The sequence below is a fragment of the Nelumbo lutea genome, chromosome 6, assembly GCF_056320005.1.
Source record: "Nelumbo lutea isolate HS-2025 chromosome 6, American lotus-T2T, whole genome shotgun sequence".
NCBI classification, from domain to species: domain Eukaryota; kingdom Viridiplantae; phylum Streptophyta; class Magnoliopsida; order Proteales; family Nelumbonaceae; genus Nelumbo; species Nelumbo lutea.
In genome coordinates, this window is record NC_142689.1 from 10,025,413 (window position 1) to 10,046,185 (window position 20,773).

General features: G+C 39.0%; 3 protein-coding genes across 4 annotated transcripts in view; 2 read left to right on the plus strand and 1 right to left on the minus strand.

Moving 5' to 3' along the window:
• Window positions 1-9,948, plus strand: part of LTA3 (Dihydrolipoamide acetyltransferase, long form protein) — a 37,420-nt gene extending 27,472 nt beyond the window's left edge. The window contains exons 17-23 of the mRNA XM_088949670.1: window positions 138-214; window positions 314-376; window positions 3,285-3,355; window positions 3,460-3,520; window positions 8,647-8,707; window positions 8,801-8,881; window positions 9,397-9,948. Coding sequence (XP_088805796.1) covers window positions 138-214; window positions 314-376; window positions 3,285-3,355; window positions 3,460-3,520; window positions 8,647-8,707; window positions 8,801-8,881; window positions 9,397-9,455 — 473 coding nt within the window. The 3' untranslated portion in view covers window positions 9,456-9,948. The remainder of the gene's footprint in view (window positions 1-137; window positions 215-313; window positions 377-3,284; window positions 3,356-3,459; window positions 3,521-8,646; window positions 8,708-8,800; window positions 8,882-9,396) is intronic.
• A 2,967-nt stretch (window positions 9,949-12,915) lies between these two features.
• Window positions 12,916-14,567, minus strand: LOC148847267 (3-oxoacyl-acyl-carrier synthase-like protein (Protein of unknown function DUF455)). Its single transcript, XM_088952307.1, has 4 exons — window positions 14,051-14,567; window positions 13,853-13,972; window positions 13,535-13,765; window positions 12,916-13,442 (listed from the first exon to the last, which is right to left on the minus strand). The coding sequence occupies exons 1-4, from the start codon at window positions 14,276-14,278 to the stop codon at window positions 12,987-12,989; spliced, it is 1,035 nt and encodes a 344-aa protein (XP_088808433.1). The 5' UTR covers window positions 14,279-14,567; the 3' UTR covers window positions 12,916-12,986.
• A 2,086-nt stretch (window positions 14,568-16,653) lies between these two features.
• On the plus strand, window positions 16,654-18,866 carry LOC148847268 (uncharacterized). Of its 2 annotated transcripts, none has more exons than XM_088948087.1 (2): window positions 16,654-16,818; window positions 17,224-18,866. In XM_088948087.1, exon 2 carries the CDS (start codon window positions 17,243-17,245, stop codon window positions 18,731-18,733), a length of 1,491 nt encoding a protein of 496 aa, XP_088804213.1. In that variant the 5' UTR covers window positions 16,654-16,818; window positions 17,224-17,242; the 3' UTR covers window positions 18,734-18,866. The 2 variants fall into 2 exon arrangements, with proteins under 2 accessions (XP_088804213.1, XP_088804212.1); XM_088948086.1 differs by having other exon boundaries at window positions 16,671-17,099.
• The last annotated feature ends 1,907 nt before the right edge of the window (window positions 18,867-20,773 follow it).

The window sequence follows — 20,773 nt, forward strand, 5'->3', positions numbered from 1 at the left end:
TTTGTATGGTCAAAAAGTTGTGTTACTAACTTAATCTTGTTTCTCTAGTTGTTAATCTTGTTGTTTTGTACTTGGAATAAAACCTGCTTTATGCTTAAGAATTTAACCCAAGTTTGTCATTTTGGGATTCTTGGCAGCTTACTGGAATGCTGACAAAGGAGAGGTCATTTTATGTGATTCTGTTGACATATCTATAGCAGTTGCAACTGAGAAGGTATATGCCTGTAAAATATAGTCTAAGAGCTTATAATTATTTTTTTGATAAGTTAAGAGCTTATATCCACCTTTATATGTTTTCTTTGCTGAATTGCAGGGCTTGATGACTCCAATTGTGAGAAATGCAGATCAAAAGACTATATCAGCAATCTCCTTAGAGGTAATTGTAGGATGTCTAAATGATTATTTTTTTATGATTATGTCTAAATAATGATTAACATGATGACTCTGTTCAAGGTCTTATCTCCAACCATATATGAGCATATCTTTGATTGTTTGTTGTTTTGTTTCAACTAATACATTTTAATGATCATGTCGTGTACTGAACCAGGCCTAGGCGATGGATTTTTTTAACTAAAACATATATCCTAGGGTAGTTCCCTAGGTTTCATAACCATATTTCCTTAATGATATCCATAATTTTCATAAGAAAAGTATAGACTTCATGTTGAAGTATAGAAAATCAACATATTCATGAGAAGAAAAAGAAAAAAGAAAAGAAAATTAAAAAAGTATAGGGGTTGAACCCCTTTTTTGTTATAGGAAAAGAATAAGAAGAAAATAATAAAAATAAATTAGTATATAAAAACACAAAATGAGTATTTTAGTTTAATAATGTCTATTTTATAATTATAATCTCAAAAAATTAAGAATATAAAAGTATTTTACAACACAACAAACAAAACTGCTTGGTGATTAGGCAAGGCAAGCTGCCAAGGGAACCTTGTCTCCTAAGCGTCACCTTTACAACCATGTTCCATTTATATGAGAATAATCAATTATTTTAAGTTGCAAGCAAAATCATTATGAAGTTCACAGGCATGATTTTTAGAACCTCAGTCTCATGGTAATTTACTTTTATGATTTTTATAATGCATATCCTAAAGTGATTTGAAAGGCATGCTTAGGTGCATAGGCACATAGGTGTGGTGCATTTCAAGGTATGTACCTTGCCTCATCTCAGGCACAGCCCCTGTGAAAAGGAACATGCTTGGTGTGCTTTGTGTCTCAGTTCAGGTTGGTAATTCACATTTTTGTAATGGTTTTTCAACTTCTAAATTATTTTTAAATACTATTTGTCAATTAGTAACGGTTATTAACTTTCGAATAAATAAAAAGAAAGACTTTTCAAATACCCTAATTCTAAAATCACAAAACATCTCTTTATATACAGGCCAAAGAAATTATGAGCCTTGCATGAACTTGTTTGGGCTTGCCTCAAGGGACCTGTACGGAGGCAGGGGACTGATCTTGTAGAGCTAGGAATGTAAGATGTTTAACATCCCATTAGCCACATGAAGTAATGCAATCAGAGAGAAATAAACAAATTGAAAGTGATGCTGGAAAGACACGATATCGGAAGAGCTTTGACCAATCAAAACCTCCCATGAATTTTCTCCATTTGGGAGGGTTTCTGTGTTCTGATTGAGAAGCGGCGATGGTTGAGTGTGTGTGTGTTCCAGATAAGCTACTTGGAGTAGCTTCGCTCAACAGTCATAAAAATGGCATTTGGAACGTGCATGCCTGCGTTCCAGATTTTTACCAAACATAGCTTCTGCGTTTTCCATGTGGGGCCCAAACGTGAGGAGCTACTGTGCAAAAGCCCTCCCCAACGGGCACTTAATTTCTTTTAAAGTTCAAGTATGCATTTTTATGAATTAATATATTTTTATTTTTTAGTTTTATTTAGTTTAACTCTTTTATCGTTTTGAAAAAAAAATGCGTCGATGCCGCATCTTGTGCCTTGGGTGTAAAAAATTTCCTTGCACTTTTAGAACATTGATATCCTAATTAATCGTACGACTTTTATTGAGAAATCAAAATACATAAAAATCAACAATCAGTAAAATACTGCTTGAACCATTGCGGAATGTGGATTTGTAGGAATCAAAGTTTTTTTTTTCTAGAAAAAGAAAATCATTAATGAAGAAGGGGAATGAATTCTTGAAAAATGATATTTTTAGGAAGGGAAAATCTATGATACCGGAAAGGCATGGTAGCAGAAGAGCTTTGACCAATCAAAGCACCCCATGAATTTTGATGAATACCACCAAGTACCCCTCTTTGATAAATTACCCCCATCTCCCTACCCCCTATAACATCTTTTACATTTAATTTTACAAGCGAACTCCTTGAGAGGGAATTCCCTACAAGCGAACTCCTTGGGAGACAATTCCCTCGATACAACTGATTTCTATCTGCCCCTTGTGATTATTTATATTCGTTAGTTTCAGATCTGAACTTGATTTAAAAGAGAAGAAGTAAGAGAGAGAGGGAGAGGAGAAGAGAAGGAGAAACCGAAGAAGAAGAAACCTGTTCGAACCCAAGAGAAGAGAATAGTTCAAATTCTTTCTTAGGTCAGCCAGGATATATAATTTACTAAAATAAATAGCAAATGTCTTTTATGCCCCTATTTAAGTTCGGACACATCAGCACTAGCTAAAAGACACATCACCATATTAATAAAACCCAAATGACTATTATACCCTTATTTAATCGACACTAACAGTTCTTAATCCATGACATACCACTTTGGAGTCTCTTTCCACCACTATATCCCTATAGTTGAGGGGTTTACCCACACTCTTAGTCCTTTTTTTATTGGCAACAATCTAGATTTTATTGATTTTAATGAAAGAATGATAATGTACAAAGGGGGTACCCTGCAATCCTTGTCTAGACAAGACATCTGCCAGACAGTTTTCCAATCTCAGAACCAAAGTGAAGGTTGTCTGATACTGCCTAGACAAAGGTCTAGCTTCCCTTACAAATATCTATACTGCCACATTCCCTGATCTTCATTTTTCTGCTAGACAGTTTTCTAATCTTAGAACCCAAGTTGAGATTGTCTCAAGTTGCAATATTCCTTGATCTTCCCATTCTTAGTCCTTGTAAAACCACTAACAACTTGGTCCTTGTAGAATCACCTTTTCCTATGGGTCCTTAGTAGATAGTGAGGATGAAACATTCTTCCATTTATTAAATTAGTTTATATTGTAGGAATAGCAGCAGGAAATGATTTTTCATTTTTGGTATCTTGCTAATCCTTTCGCTGTTTCATATTTCAGGTCAAAGAATTGGCCGAGAAGGCAAGAGCAGGCAAGCTTGCCCCTCATGAATTTCAAGGAGGGACCTTTAGGTGAAGTTACTAGATTGATTTGAAAGACTCTAATAGTTGTGACTTATTAATTTTATATTGTGATATGGCATTAAATACATTATTTGCTTTCAAACTTTATGCAGCATCTCAAATCTGGGAATGTTTCCCGTGGACCGTTTTTGTGCAATTATAAACCCCCCACAGGTACTCTCTCTCTCTCTCTCTCTCACACACACACACACACACAGACAAACACACATCGCTTCCATCAATGCATCATAAATCTATGAACAAATCAGCAACTTATTAAAGACCTAGTTCAAATCAATTTATCAAGCCTTTTCCAAATGGACAATGTCAAAATCCGTTCCTTGAATGTGGACACTAGATATCCTTAGGCTTTTTCATTCAGTAGAAACAAACCTTCGTTCCTAATTATCCCATTGAAGGAAAGGGAAATCCATCATATGGAAGGCCGAACTGTGCAGGATGGTTGGGCGAAATTTCAAAAATTTCTTTTCTCCCTTCTGGGAATCGTATTCCCAGTTTTAGAAAAACTTTATTTTTCAAGGATCGTTCTTGATCCAAATTGGATCAGATCTGAAACCAAAAGAAAGAGAGAGCAATACCTGATACGGAATCTACACATGTAGCTCCCAAAGTAGGTGTTCACGCCCAAAGAGGGTACCAAAACCCGCTTCCACTGAAGATGGCATAGCTTGAGATGAAGCAGGTTCAACAATGCAATCTTTCAGCAAGAACTGCAATCCAACTACTTTGATCAAGCAAGGGAGGTGAGCACGAAATTAGATCTGATTTTTCTTGCAAAAAATCAGAATCAAAACTGATCTCTATCAGAAAGAGTGGAGGTCGAATTAGGGTTAGGGCGACAAGAGCAGAAGGAGAGAGGGAGAACTGAGAGCAGTGTGTCAACCTGGAGCAGTTCACCCTCTTCTATTTATATAGCTTAAAGAGATTTACTCCTAATCCAATTAGGAGCTTCCTGATCCAAATCTTTATTTGGATCTGTACTCTTTAAGTGGATAAGACTTATCTTCTTATCCTTATCTGCTGATCCAAACCCATATCCTTACCTAAATTTGCCCATGATGATTAATCCGATTAATCTTTGGGCTTTAGGCCCACTAGGGAGGTGGCTCACGTCCCTTATTATTTGTTGGCTAACTTGTCTCTCTTTGTATGGCGTGGGACCCTAACATTGACATCACAAAGGCCATATGGGTTCAACATAGCTTCTGTGACAAAGCCTGGCCGAATTCACTGCTATGCACAGTGAACTCCTGAGTCCATCAATATTGGTTCTTAATGGGCCCAACATTTACACTAAATGGTCCTTGAGTCCAACCATCTAATGAAGGCCCAAGGACAATGGTCTTAAGTGAGATTAGCCCATCAGGTATAATACCCTTAAATGGTCTTACACTTAACCTCTCAACCCTTAATGATCAAACACTGCCCGACAAGAAAGGACCTCTCCCTCGGCTACAAGGTATAGTGTTGCATTCTTTGCTCGGATGGATCCCGTGAATTAAAACCTTTTGCAAACCTTTTCATAAAACATAATATATATATTCTGCAAAACAAATCTCAAACACGGTTGAAATCGACTGCCGGTAGTTTTGGTTTCCATTAGAGAGAGTGCAGTCCCCGATCATTTACTTTGTCTGACAAAGGGGCTGATCCTGTCACTATGATCATCCACTCAAGTGAATTCTCAGACTGCCCCAGCATACCCAGGTTTTGACCCCCGAAGGATCTCACTGATTGGCATATCAAAGACAGTCTAATCCGACACTCAGTGCAGTACCATAATCGAGTCTAGGGGTTAGGTGTAACTTTCCAGTTTTGCCCACTAGTCTCCAAGGTCTAGGGCATAATTGGAAAATGGTCCGGGTTCAGTGTTCAAGCAAACACACATTACATGTGCTTCGGGTCTAATCCTGGCAGCTACAAGCTACCCCAAACGACTTGGCAGCACATTAGTGTCAGCCTTGGCAAGAAAAACCTCCCCAGATCTATCCAATGGATGTGAACATTATAAACTAATACGAGTCTCATAAGTGTCTAGTTTAAGGGTAATTACACAGAAAGACACCAAGTATAACATGAATCAATTATGTACTTTTATTCATTTACAATAAATGGATATGTACATCAATCTGATTGGAGTTAAGGGCATACACTGTATAACAACCCATTATAGGCGGAAAATTGATACCAAGGTCTCCAATCTCCTCATTCAGATGGATTTGGTTAGGTTTTCTTTTCGAAGGAAATCATTGGTCAAATGAAAGCCCTTTCGTCTCCTTCTCATAGCCCCCCTCTCTCTCATGTCTGTGCATGTATGTATCCCTCTATATTTTTGCATTTACTAATTACTATTCGAAAAGAAAATCTGATATTGAGAATCCATATATCCCATATCTATACTACTATATAAAGTGGGAATAAACCTTAAATGTTTCTGGACTTTTCCTTGACTGAAATACCCCTATTTCTAAATTAGGTCCTCTATCGTAAGGGCAGAAGATATAAACTTTATATAGTTATTTATCAATTATAAACTTTATATAGTTGTTCATAATATATATATATATATATATATATATATATATATATATATATATATATATATACATGACTATACTACATATATACATAAAATAATTTTTACCAGACTCGGATTTTAATTGAATTGGATGGGGTTAAATCTGCATCCGATTTGATTATTAATCGGATGCAAGTTCTGACATCCAAATTTGGCATAATCAAATTCAAAATTGAGTTGGGTATTGAACTTTCGGAGTCCATTGACAGCCCTAAGTCTAACCAGTTTATTTGACTGCAAGTAGAAAACATTGATAAAAAACAATGTTTTGAAAACCGAGTGGAACTGCATTACCCTCTAACTGGCTGGTCAACTTCAACCATCTAGGTCAATAAGTCAACCCATGATGCCATAAATTCAATAAAAAGGTAGAAAAAGATAATTTTTTTTCATAAAATTTGTAGAAAAATTGGGTGTGTCTCTAATATTATATATTCATCATATTAAACAAAAATATGGGTAATAAATGGGAACTATTGTTGTTAATAATGGAAATGGATAAAATTCCAAAAATAAAAACAGAGAGATGATTGATGTCTAAATTGTGATCCATTGACAAGGCCAAAAGGTTCAGCGGTTCAATTGGTCAGGTCATTAGGTTGTTGACTAAGTCAACTTTTTTTGGCAGATAAGTGGTCTGGGGTTCTGACAAGGACAATGAAATACTGTAATGCACATAGGAGTCTTAGGAGTTGTAGTGGCTTTGTTCTCGGGACCAATTGGATTTGGAGACTCGGTTAAGGCTGAGATAATGGCTCTTTACAAGGACTGAAACTAGCAGTACAGCTAGGAATTAGAGAGCTGGAAATAGGAGACTCTTTATTGGTTATTTCTTGGGCTAAGAAAACCAATTCAGCCCCTTGGAATTACAGATTTGCATTTAGGGAAATTTACTTTCTTGCAAAGAGCTTGAACACTAATTTTGGCAGGATTAAAAGGACAGCAAATGGGTTTGCAAGCCCTAGCAAAACAGGGAGATGATAGATCTACCTTATTTTGGGCAATGCTGTAATCTATTAGTGGTAAAGAAGGGGGCTGACAAACCTAAGCATTGGGAGCAAGCTGTATTCTGATGTATTTTGGGCTACTGAACTAAAAACACTTGTATCTTATCTCAGACTTTAATGAAGGAATTTTATCTGGCTGATAAAAAAATATATATTGCAATGCACATGCATGTTTACTAGTAATGAAAAAAAGTCTTGGAAACAGATAAAAAAAGAAAACATTAAAACCATAAAAGAAATGAAAATAGTAAATCCCTTCATAATATTTAACATCTCTGGTTTGTTAATCCTGGGCCTTCTGGTATTGGAGGAGTTTTCAGAAATGCAGAGGGTCAGATTGTTGCTTTTGCCTTATTCGCTGGTCCAATTGGAGTGGTGGTGCGGTTAATGTGGACACCCAAGCAGTTCTACAGGGAGTACAGATTGCTACAGAGCTCAACTATGGGAGATTGCTAATTGAAGGTGATTCTAAACCTGTAATTGGGTGGCTGAAGGAGTTGGATACTGTAGCTTGGTCCTTTAGGGAGGTGATGAGAAGATTCAAATGGCTAACCTCCAACATAACAGTTAGTGTTCATTGGGAAAGGAGATCGGAGAATGGGCTGGCAGACCTAGCTAAGCAAGGGGTGCATAGGGATCAATTATTTTGGGCTCAATTGTAATTCTGCTTTGTTTTTGAGGCTGCATCTTGCTCCTCTTTGTGGGTAACTTTTATGTTGTATCTTTTGATAGTTCTTTTTGATTGATCATTAATAAAATGCTTATTGTTATATACATATTAATAAAATGCTTGTATGTATAACATCTCCAATTCTGCTATTGGTTAGGAATGATTATTTCTTACCTGGCCCAACCTGTAATCATCATCATCATCATCTAAGCCTTGTAGAAACTATATTGCATTAGCTACATGGATCTTTTTTTTTTTTTTGCTATTCTGTCTTGCTTAATGCCGTATCCATTGTTAAATTATAGGCACTTAAATCATTTCCTACCACTTTGACCCATGTTTTTTTTGTCTGCCCCTAGCCATTCTAGCCCCTTCAACTTGTCACAGATTGCTTCTTCTTACAGATGCTGTAGGTGGTCTTCTATGTATGCGAGCAAACCATCTAAGTCTATCTTCTATCATTTTATTACCTATTAGAGCTACTCCCAGGTTCATTTTCTGCCCTATCCTTTCTGGTTTTTCCACTCATCCATCTCATATGCATTTCTGCTACAATCATTTTTTGGATATGTTGTTTCTTGACTGCCCAACACTCTTCTCCATACATAGCTGGTCCAGCCCACAATACATTTATGTATTACATCTATATATGTTTTATTTATATTATGTTGTATATTTTATACATGTATGTGTGTATGTGCACATATGTATCTATATACGTATACATATATTAAATATAATCTGTACTATAGCCTTAGCCTAGCCAAAGGCATCTTTGTAAAACTGATCTCTCTCTCTCTCTCTCTCTTGGATGACTTTTACGTCACCACCTCCTTGAAACAATAAGAACAGTTCTCCCTTTCATTTATTTTAAATATTAGGAAGCAAATAATTGGTTATCTGCCCCCATTTTGCAACATTGTCATTTTTATTGGTTTGTCATGCAAATATGCAAACAACCCTGTCAGGCCAGCATTCTGCTAAAAGAAAAGGTCACATAACAGCATTTATTTCTTCCTTGCAGGCCTGCATTCTGGCTGTGGGTAGAGGTAACGAGGTTGTTGAACCCGTGGTTGATGCCAATGGTAAGATGTTTACTTCTCAAATTATCATTATTGTTTTGCATAACATTGATATTACTGAATGACTTACATGAAATTATGTGTATACTGTTCCAGGACAAGAACAACCTGCCGTTGTGACAAAAATGAGCTTAACATTGTCAACAGATCATCGTGTTTTCGATGGAAATGTCGGAAGTATGTGTAGAAGAAAACTTAGAGTTATTTTCTACATGCTGAAATTTTGTTTACTTCACTTTTTGTTATTAAAGTTTTCAGGTGTAGCCCTCTTTCCTAGAAAAAATAAAAGATAATGTATTTGAGAAGAGACAGTCCCTTTGTATCCTTCATGCTTGCATATAAAAGGGCTGTTAGCCAATGGTGGTCCTAGTTATCCAGGGCTTTGGGAGGGGGTGATCTAGACTCGGGATATGGACTGGCATTTCTTGAGCAAAGTGGCTGCTCTCAGAGTCAAACCTGCATTGTCATGCACTCATGGTTATCAGCCCAAGATTTTACAAAATGCACCAAACAGTTACCCCTATGCTGCACCTTGCATATGGTCTCAATTGTTAATATGGACCTCATTTTCAGAAGATTAACTGTTAGTCTGATTACTGATTATAAGGATTGATTCATTGAAGGACCATAATAAAATTCAATCTCTTTCCATATGTGTCATCCCATTTAAGTTATTGCTATTTCATGTGCAGGTGCATTCATTTCAGCTCTCAATTTGAACTTCAGTGATATTCGAAGGCTCATGTTATGATAATATGAGTAGCACACCAAGTAAATTTATGAGGTATCAGACGGGTCTACCATTGGATGGCATATATTCAGCTTAGTCGGTGTAGTTTCAGAATGCAAAGCTTTTGAGTCCCCTGGGAAATCCAAGGCCTGAGTACTTGATTTGCATTTCATTGTACAACCCCCATTATCAGAATTTTGTTATTTATTGGATAAGATCCGCTTCCTTTCCTAAATGGTGGAATTGATCTGGTATCAGATTGAGCTGGGATTTTCCCGTGTATGACACTTTATGTGCGGCTCCACTTCCTCTTGGTGAGGACAGTTCAAAGAGGCATGGAAATAAAGCATTGATAAATTGCTTGTTATAACTTGTAAGAGCAATGAATGCCAAATTTTGGCTTTTCTGAAAACCAGAGCATTGTAATCTCAGGCTTTTCTGAAAAACAGAGTCCACTCTTTGAAAATAGAGAATGATTTTAAGGTTGGGGAAAATCAACCCGTAATTTTTAAAATTACTTTTGTCATGAAAAATCACTGCAATCATTGCTGTATATCTATCGTCAAGGTCAGCATTTGAATTTCAAATGACAGAAGAAAATATAATAATAAGAACCTATGAATTTTTTATTCATAAATCTAGAACCGAACTTGTATAAATTTCAAGTCCCCTGGCTGATTTCATGCCTAGCTCTATCTTGGACATCTATTAAAGCCTCAATCGTAGGAATGGCAACGGGGCGGGGATTACATTCCCCACCTCCAACTCCAACGGGGATGAATTCTCCGTCGGAGACCCGAATCCCCGAGGATTTAGCCATTAACAAAGCAAAAATGGCGTTTCCAGTCTCAGAGGTTGAGATTGAGAGAAAGAGAGAAAGAGACACTGTGAGAGAGAGAGAGAGAGGACCGTTGCGAGTTGAGACCAACGACAAGAGAGAGAGTCTGACGGGCAACAGCGATAGCGGTCGGTGATGATAGATTGGTAGTTTGTGAGGCTGAGACTGAGTTTCAGTTCTTTCTTTTTTCAGTATCTCTTTCTTCTATCGAGACTCGAGTGGTAGACTAGTAGTCAGTGACAATGGATGTCCGACGAGCAAGTGGCAACAGTGACACGGTTCACATCAAGTGTTTGCGTTTTTTAAGTTTTAATCTTTAAAATAAATGAATATATTATACATATAATTATTTATTTATTAATCGGGGATGGATCGGGGCAGGGATTGCATTCTCCATCCCCGTTCCCGAACTCGATTGAGGATTCAGTGGTAGCACTATCCCCGACCCCGACCCGCCAAGGTACCCCCACATCAGGTCGAGGAGCCCAGGTACCCGTCTTGCCACCCTTACTCGATCGATCACAACTTCTTATGGTATTTGTTCATACATTAATTAGAAATTGCCTCCAATTAGAAAATCATGCGATATTTTTTTAATTACAATTGTGTCCATTAAATGAGTTATAATTTGACAATATAATTCTCAATGGGTTCTATTTTTGGGTCATTTCTCATGCACACGCCTTTGTGACATAGGACACCTGGCATTGCCTGAGCTGTAATGATTGTGTCCATGAAAAGATGAAGCAGAATGTGTCCCAATCAGACTACAATCAAACCAATGTTTGGAAAATCGGATCAGATGAGTCGGTCAGACTGGTTTTTTATCGAGCCTTTGGCCGGCTTGAGTATATCCCGAATATTAAAATCCGGTCAAACCGTTGACCCAAGTGATTCAACAGAAAAACCAGTCGCAATTATTTTTTAAATTATTTTTATGATTTAACTAATTGATTAATTTTATCTTTACTATTTACATATTTTCCTAAGTTTTTTGAGTTTTGACAATTATCTAATACCTCCTTTGCCTTTAATTTTCCGTAACACTTAGTCACAAATGATATTATCACATAACCGATATTTTGTTCAAAACTTCTAAAAATACCCTTTCAAATCTCTCTCCTCCTTCCCCCCATACCCCATAGTGGACTGTCAATGAAAGCATTGTCGCCGCTGCAACCTTAAGCAGTGGTTCTTCTCTCTCATCTCTCACTCTGATTTCATCCCCCGTTTTGCTCCTCTTATTTGGTGTGGCTCCATTTCCATCGTCCTCTTCATCCACAGCTGTAATGAACGGAGAAACAGAGCATCAACGCACCCTTGATTTTCTTCATTAGTCGAACTGATATGGTGATGGTGGCCATCGGTTAAATCTATTTTCTTCTCGTTCTTTTAATCAAAATTCTCACTTAAAATGTTGCCCCTTCTTGCTCATCTCCCGGGTCAGCATTGCAGTTTGAGAGAAAAAATGGTCCAGGATGATAATAGCTGAAAGCCTGAGATCCCTTGTTGCAGCGATCGTTTCAGGCCAAAACACAATTCAGATTTACTGAGATGACTGATCATAGCCATACTCGGGCAATAGTCATCCATTCTATCGTCGTTGCAACTCTAGCTCCAAAGTTGGTGACCTTGATCGGAGAGATAAGTCACAAGAGCGTAGACGTGAGTCTGTGAGTTGCTCCACTAGAAAAGAGGCCTGCCATAGTTTATTACATCACATATTGGCCAAAAATTGGGGTTCAGGGTTTAAACCCAAAAAAGATATGTCAACACTAAAACCAGAAAGAATTTAACAAAGGGTTCGACTATGATATCCCCAAACAATTGACCAATAACGCTTAATGATTAAAAAAGAAATAAAAGCAAAGAATCAATGCTTATCAAAAGAAAAGAATCGATTTGTTCGTGCAATACCCACTTGGGAGAAAGGGATTTCGTTCTACCTCTCCCATCGCCTGGTTGAACTCAAATTTGGGAGAAAGGGATTTCATCATCTACAGCGGTTTAGCGGTTAGTGGACGTGCCTGCTCCTTCTACCCCCCCTGTCGCCCTTGCCCCCTTCGTCACCTCCGTCCATTGGACCCCGAAATCCCTCCGTTGTGACCTCACTTCCAATCTCCTTTTAGCTGTATGCATGTAACAAAAGAATGACTCAACCCCGTTACTCTTTCCCCTGTTTCTCCCCCCCCCCCCCCCCCCCTTAGATCGTCAGGGAGGAATTGGAGCATCAAAGATTCATCCGTTCATATTCAAGGACATGATTTCGTTCTCTACTTGATGAATATAATCGGCGGCAACTGCAAAGACGATAATGTCTGTTGATGCTGTCGAACCACATAGGTTTGAATCGATTAATGTTTTATTTTGAAAATTTGAAAAAGAATAATGGATAAAATAATCTGTTTATTTTTTCTTTAACAGAGTAAGGGTAAAGTTAATTAATTAACTAAATCGTAAGAGTAGTAGTATTAAAATTTTGCCCCATTTTTTAAGGATAAATTTAAACTTTTCAGAAGTCAAAACTTTGAGTTCAGTTGTCCAATTGGGTAATTCCCTACTACGAACAAGACCCTTTAAGCTTTAATAGATATGGCCTCACGGAGGCTATATTAGTATCAGTGTAATCTCACACAAACGAAATTACCCCAATTGAAATGGGACTTCAAAGGAAAAAGAAACGAACAAAAAGCTGTTATTCTCAGGCTCAGACCTCAATTGGATTCCTTGATAGCGAGAGGTTCATACCAACGAGGGCCAAATCCGGCAGTTTTCCTGGCTTGCTCGTTAAAAGGAGGCTTAAGTGGACCCCTGAAGTACCTTCTTACTGTCGCATGAAAGGTCTCCATCACCTCCCTCTCATCATCATCACCTTCCCCACCTGCTGTTTCCGTTCCATCTTTGTTTCCTCTACCATCGACTGCTCGCTCTTCCTCCTCTGTCGTGTTTTCTCTTTCTCTGTCTTCACTGTCTCTCCGTCTGAAGCAGTCACCATCCAAAGATGCTGGCTTTGTTGATCTCAAGCAGAGATATTTGAACCACTTTACTCCAGCTGCACAATGTGTAATCTCTTCTGGGTACACCACAGTCTCTAGTAAATCTGCTGTACGACCGTCGCCTCCGTTCCGGAAACGGGATATGGTCGTGGGCAGCACGTCGAGTCCTCTTGCCTGTAATTTCACTTAACCGTTTGATATTAGACGCGTTCAACGATGAATGTTAAACATATGCAAGGAGAAGCCATCTTCTGGTCATTAAGTACCTCATGGACGCAGTGCTCGATTGCTAGGCGCGCCAGCAAGCTCTCAGAAGTAGCGGTAGCCGAGTCCCAGAGACCATCATGAGCTGGTAATGCTCCGTAGAAAGAACCCAGCTCTTCCAGACGTGCTGCGAGGAGGGTGAAGTGCCGCCCTTCGTCCTGAGCCACCTTCACGAAATCCGTGAAGAATTCCCTCGGCATCGCCTCCTGTTTACCGAAACGAGCTATGATATCCTGCATGAGGATGAAAAACTCGAATCAACAAAACGCAACGGCTTCCTCTTTTATTCTGATAGAAAAAAACGAACAGGTCTGTGGTACCCAAGACAAGTCGATGGCCCAACTCTCCGTGTGCACGAGACTGTGAAGGATGGCTTGTCTGCTTTGCAGGCTCCCCGCTTTTCCCAGCTTCGGCATGAGACTAGGCGAAACCAGCTTGACCTACATGTTCATTACGACATTTCATCGAACAGATCAAGGAGAGGAATCGTGTTGATATGTGTGCGTCGGTGAACTTACATTGGAAAGCCTGGCGGGTCGATCGGGGACATGGAAATCCAGGGAAGGTTGGTAGGGTTGGGTGATGACGCCCCGGAGCCATTTCGTGGCCATGGACTCTCCTACACGGGCCTTCTCGACTGGATCGGCCGTGTTCAGGACTCGTAGTGCCGCTTCCACCAAGGTCTCAGTCCGTCCAGGATCAGGAATAATACCATAGTGCCGGCTTAAGCTCGTGGGGCTCGTCATAATCTTTTTTCCTACTCTCTCCACTCACACTTTCAAAGCTCCTTTCATTCCCAAAATTGCATCTACATTCTACTAATAGTTCTAATACCTCAACCACAGCCATCATTCCAAAGTAGAGCTCGCATCTGCTACCCACGATACATGACAACTGCCTCACTTATCATTGATGGAGAGATGTTCCCAATATATGGTGGTAGTGCTATGAGGTTATGAATGTGAAAATAATATATTTCCACAGGCGTAACTCCTGTCATAAGGGTTATAATTTGGGCCTACGCCAATTTGGTCTAAGTTTTTGGCAGGCATAAAAACAATGTATTTTGTTTCATTTATGTTTTTTATTCAACGTTTGTACTTTATTTATTGAGAAAATCGAGAAAGGTAATAATTAGAACCGTTTATGATAATTACATGTCACTAAGCTCTACATCACTGTAACAATTTAATCATTTATAAAAATTTTAAAAAATAATTTCCCAAATAATAGATGTGCACAAAAATCAGAATCCATTATGCAAATATTTCAAAACACTTGTCATTTTAATTGCGTTCTCGTTCAATATGCCTATCAGGGTGTTTGAACCTTTTGCAACATGGATATTGAGGATCCTTCTTATCTTCATCTCTTTTTCTTCATTTAGTGGGTTTGGTGCCCGTCATACTGACCATTTTGTATGATAGGCAAATAACAAATTGTTTTAATACTTTATAGACGAGCAATTTGCATGTTAAATATTGTTTCATTTTTCTTTTTCTTTCTTTTTTTTTTCTACCATTGATAGATTTTGACCAGATCAGATGATCAAACCAGTGAGATAGTGAACCAAACAAGAAGGATCAAAATCCAACATATCATACAGTACATTAAAAAGGCAACTTATAAAAAAAATTAAATCCCATTTTCCAATTTGGCAATTAAGGATGGTGCAAACATTTCTTTGAAACTGATTTCTTTTGTAAAAATCCAAATTTTTATCAGATTCAGTTTTGCTTTCATTTATTTATTTATTTGTAATTATGATTTGCATTCCTATCTCATACAAAATCTGTACTTACTATCTCATTTGCGTTTACTGATAATGTAAATTTTACATCCAAAAAAACTAATATAAAAATATTAAATTCACACCATGGCACTTAACACCTAAAGAATGAAAAACGAAGTGAGATAAAACTCAGAAAATTCTAATTTCATATTTTCAAAATATCTAAAAGATTATTTATATTTTTTTGCGCATGCATATATTTAATTTTATTATACACATACTTACATATAGATGTATCACAAATTTTTACTTCAAACATTTTTAATTGAAAATATATCAAAATGAGGTGGAATTCTCTACATTGCCACCCATAATACTGTGGGGCCCGTATATCAGGCTAATGTGGCGTAGCATAATGGCCCACAAGGCCACAATCCTCCAAATTCGGTAGAGGATCCAAATACCACCAAAGTGGGCTCCAGTCCACCGAATACCAAAACGTGACAACTTGAGTTCTATGGGCTCAAAAGCCCAATTTCAGTTATTTACACAAAATAAAACAAAGTATTGCCTATATTGCGGCCGTCTGGCCTGGCTGGGGAGGGTTTTCACGTTGTCGTGGCCCCCATCCAACAAAGCTTTTTTTTTTTTTTTTTTAATGGCTTTTCCAAAAGCAGAGTTAAGCTACAGCAACCCAACCAAAAAGCTAGAAGGTTACGTTAATGGGTCGAGGTTGGATTGGAGAAGTGAGCGCCACGGAGGCCCTAAAGCACAAAAGGACAAGAGCTAAACACCCCCATTAATCCCGTGGATTTAGAGACAAAACCTCAGATTACATTTTGTCCTTTTGTGATAATAATTGCGGAAAAGGGAGCAGCTGAGCACCAACAACATGATGACAAGAAATGTTGACATCATAATGCCATGGGCCTCCAATCAGCACTCTGCAGCTTTTATCTCATCCATTCTGTGGGCCATCTCTTTGCATCAAAACCCACCAAAGCCCACCCATCGGATGTGCTTAAATAGTTTGTTAATCAGAGAGAACTTGGTCAACGTCAACTTCCTTTCAACCGATTAAACCAGTTTTGCTTTAATTAATTAATCGTCTTTAGACCTTTAGATCTGGTTTATGTAGAATCTGATTTGTGGATCCAGATTCGTTGAGGCCCACCATCCAATGAAGTTTAATTTAAAAAATGGTTTTAAGACGAGAGAGAGGAGAGACCTGTCCCTATTTGTGCCACGTGGGTGGAGATTCGATCAATCCAGACCGTCTAAATCTAGGCAGTGGGTCTCACCCTTGAGAGCTGAATTGGGTAAGATTTTTTCCTGATGGTCTGATCTATGTGAGCCCAAATTTGAGATTTTTGTTGGGATGACGTTAATGATTTTAATGATTCTATTCGAAACTTCGGAGGTCAATACTCCATGACGCGGAGAGGTTTTTGCGGAATCCTGTGGATTTCTTATACCAGCCTAAAACCGTGGGCACTTACGTTTCTATCAGCCCACACAAAACCTCCTCTCCTAAAACCAGCTGCTCCACCCTCTGTATGTTTTCTACTTCTAGCTTTTCTCTCTCTAGATTCACTGTTTCTGCATTTTATCCGGCTTTAGGATTGGTTTGAATGAATTGTAAGCTCTTATATAAGCTCAAACACCATTCAATCCTAAGGAGTTAACCTAAATGAAAGATGGTCTGCAATTCTGGGCGGTGCAGCTGAAGAACAACCCCCCCCCCCCCCCCAGGAGATGATCTTCATGCACTTGAGTTGTCCTGACTGATATTTCAATACCCCAAATTCACAATCCTCCATTGCCGGGTCTTTTAGGTAGATTTGGTTATTGGGTTCTGCTTTATTTTTTCAGATCATCTTTTTAAACGAAGAAAAAGAAACTAAAAGGAGAGAGCTTTTTGCTTTTGGTTGTTTGAGCTCCTTTGTTTTTTCTCTGTAGGAGTGATTTGATCTTTGATATGGAGGTTAATGGTATGGCGGGAGGAATGATCTCCGGTCTCTCTCCTGGGATGCTTGGACTGGAGATGCCTCTGCACCAAGCGCCGCAACAGCACCATCCTCACCAACACCACCAGCAGCAGCAGCACCCCCAAATGGTGTCATTTGCAGGTCAAGACGCCGATCATCACTCGCAGTCTCAGTCTGTGAAGCAGCATGTATACCCTCCTTATGCCACCAAAGCGAAGCCGCAGCAACCGTCATTGAGCGACGAGGAGGAGCAGGGATTCGCGGGGGAGGACGGTGGAGCAGACGGGAAGAAGAGGATGTCTCCGTGGCAGAGAATGAAGTGGACGGATAACATGGTGAGGCTTCTCATCATGGTGGTCTTCTACATCGGCGACGACGGTGGCTCCGAAGGCAACGACCTCTCCGGCGCCGGCAAGAAGAAGCCCGGCGGGCTCCTGCAGAAGAAAGGCAAGTGGAAATCGGTGTCCAGGGCCATGATGGAGAAGGGTTTCTATGTGTCTCCGCAGCAGTGCGAGGACAAATTTAATGACCTAAACAAGAGGTATAAGAGAGTTACAGATATCCTGGGAAGAGGTACGGCTTGCAAGGTTGTGGAGAATCAGAGCTTGCTGGACACAATGGAACAGCTCTCGCCTAAGACGAAGGATGAGGTCCGGAAGCTTCTCAATTCTAAGCATCTCTTCTTCAGGGAGATGTGTGCCTACCACAACAGCTGTGGCGGTGGTGGTCTGGGAGGTGGAGCTGGCGGTGGCCACCATCCGTCGGAGGTGGCGGCAGAGTCGGCAAATCATCAGCAGCAACAGCATTGCTTCCATTCGTCCGAAGGTCCTTCTGTTATTAGCAACTCGAAGGGCTTAAGCAGGGGGGAGACCGAGGGGTTAAAGATGAGGACTGGAAGCGGCCGTGAAGAGGAGGAGGATTGCGACGGCGAAGATGACGACGACGATGATGACGACGACGACGACGACGACGACGAGGAATCTATGGAAAATGGTGGAAGGGGCCATAGTAGTGAGCATGGAGGAGCAGAAGGAGGGGGTGGACGTGAGGAAGAGGAAGACAACGAGAAATTGGGTTCGAGGAAGAGGAAGAGGAAGAGGAGAGGGATGTCTTCGACTCCGCCATTGATACAGCAGTTGAACAGTGAGATGATGAATGTGCTTCAGGATGGGTCTAAGAGCCCATGGGAGCAGAGACAGTGGATGAGGACCAAGTCGGTGCAGTTGGAGGAACAGAGGGTGAGCTATCAATGTCAAGCAGTTGAGCTGGAGAAGCAGCGGTTGAAATGGATCAAGTTCAGTGGGAAGAAGGAGAGAGAGATGGAGAGACTGAAGCTTGACAACGAGAGAATGAGGCTTGAGAATGAAAGAATGGTTCTTCTCCTTCGCCAGAAGGAGCTGGAACTGATCAATCTTCATCAGAATCAACAACAGCAACAGCAACAACACTCCTCAAACAAGAGGCCCGATCAATCTACTTAAATTGTATAAACATATATTAGTCTAGACTTGAATAGATTGGATTTGTTGAATGAATTGGATTTATGTAATGTCTTTTTGAGCAACTTTCTCTGTAAATATCTCTCTCAAATCTCAACTCTGAACTTCAATCCCACTCCTCTTGGCCTAATTTGTTACATCAATCTCAATTGTGGGTTTTGTTTCCACAATGTTTCAGTGAAACTTTCCCAGTGTAATGCAACTTGCATCTTGTTGTGATACTGTTCCCTTAAAATCTCTTGCAGAAAGAAAAAAGTCACCTTATCACATAACTCCATGAAAAATCTTGGAATGGTGCACAGAAAAAGATAAAGTATTAAAAAGGACAGAAACTGAGTGAGAAACATACAAAGGGCACCTGAGTCACAACTCAGAGCCTTTATGTACTCAAGATTTGAATAAAGGGCTAAACGACATAGACATACAGGAATACTCAAAAGCCACGGTTGGATAGTTGGATACTTTGGCTCCGGATTCCCTTCTTATGCACTGGCCAGGATTTTATTCTAGATTAATTCGTGTAAAACAGGAATAGTCCCATCTGGTGATGATCTGATCCATCCGTTCTAATTTATTTTTTTTCTCTGCCAGACTGCAGCTGACACAAGTATGAATAAGATGTATTCATTATTCACCAGGAGGCCAAAGCAATCTTTTAAAATCACAAGTTCTCACAATTGGATGGACAAAAGTAGTCCAAATATGCTGATTTTTAGTACTTAGATGGTTTTGTTGTTTTTTTTTTTTTTTTCTGCCCACCCATATCAGTGAAAATGGGAAATCTGTTTTTTTTTTTTCATTTTACAAATCAGAAGAAACCGTTTCATTAAAAAATCATCCATTTTTAAACTGACTAACTTGCTCAATAATCCAAGTTAGTGATGAAAACCTCCCATTCATGCTGAGTCATCCAACAACAGAACCCTTTCAAACCCACCCTTGAATCTATTTTAAATAACCCAGAGTACATTTAACATGATTTTCTGTAATTGTGATAAAAAAAGGCTTGCTCCATCAGCTTTTCAAAAGAAAATACACCAAAAGAGTTCTGTTTGTTGGCATCCACAGTGCCTGGATTCATGTACAAGGAGTGATAATCAGAAAAAACCATTATAACATTTAAAACATGCTTCAGTGATTCTGTTCACAGATGATGCCAAAGTATCAACTGTTAACTGATAAAGTGATTAGTAACAGAATGAACCATGGCCATGTGGGCATTTCTACATAGATTGAATTTCTTTTGCTCTGCCCATTGAAATCTTAATTTCTATATGGTCGAATTCATCAATAGATTGACTGGAAGCCAAAAGTCCAAACAAAAGAGAAGTACTTAATGTCTAATACAAGCTGTTTAGGGGGGTCTTTAACATCAAAAAACCAGTGACCATTTTTGTCCTTCTGTGATTTTGCGGCACCCAAATGCCCAACATTCCTTAATTATTAAGGATTTGCAAATGGCCACAAATAGATATAGATGAGCCAATCTTACAGACAGCAGAAGACTGACTATGATCAGATCAAATCCTTTTCATCACATTCATAGCTGTATTTGTTTCATTTTATATCTTTTGCAGCTGAAATGTTGCAGTTATTGTTTCTCACTTATTTAAAGAGAACTTTTGGCAAGGGAGACAATAAGAAGGAATGAAGTATAGCTCAAATATTTCACTAAAAAAAAAGGGAAAATTCTATTTTATTACCCTGAACTAGGGGTAGTGTCAAGTTAGTATTTTTAAAAAGTATCAAGTTGATTCCTATGGTTCATGGACCGTCGATTTATCTGTTGAAAATATCAAAATTACCCTTAAAACAATACATTGTTCATTGTGAAACTGAACCGATTATCTTTAAGGAAAAAGAGAGAGAATAGTTGTCATATGGGACATTTAGGTGTATAGTAATAAAGGATTTTTTACAGGTTGTATGCTTGATATTTCAAAGTTGAAATCCCAGTTATCAAACAAATTTGACGTCATGGTGGGTTATTTGTTTTAACCTTGGTAGCTTATACTGATTTGG

What these genes read in the sequence shown, in the direction of transcription:
- LOC148847267 (XM_088952307.1), bottom strand. Translation starts at nt 14,278, where the DNA reads ATGACGAGCCCCACGAGCTTAAGCCGGCACTATGGTATTATTCCTGAT. An exon ending in GACCCGCCAGGCTTTCCAAT is followed by an intron (nt 13,973 to 14,050) that starts GTAAGTTCACCG and finishes ATGAACATGTAG; the next exon opens with GTCAAGCTGGTTTCGCCTAG. An exon ending in GGGCCATCGACTTGTCTTGG is followed by an intron (nt 13,766 to 13,852) that starts GTACCACAGACC and finishes ATCCTCATGCAG; the next exon opens with GATATCATAGCTCGTTTCGG.
- LOC148847268 (XM_088948087.1), top strand. Translation starts at nt 17,243, where the DNA reads ATGGAGGTTAATGGTATGGCGGGAGGAATGATCTCCGGTCTCTCTCCT.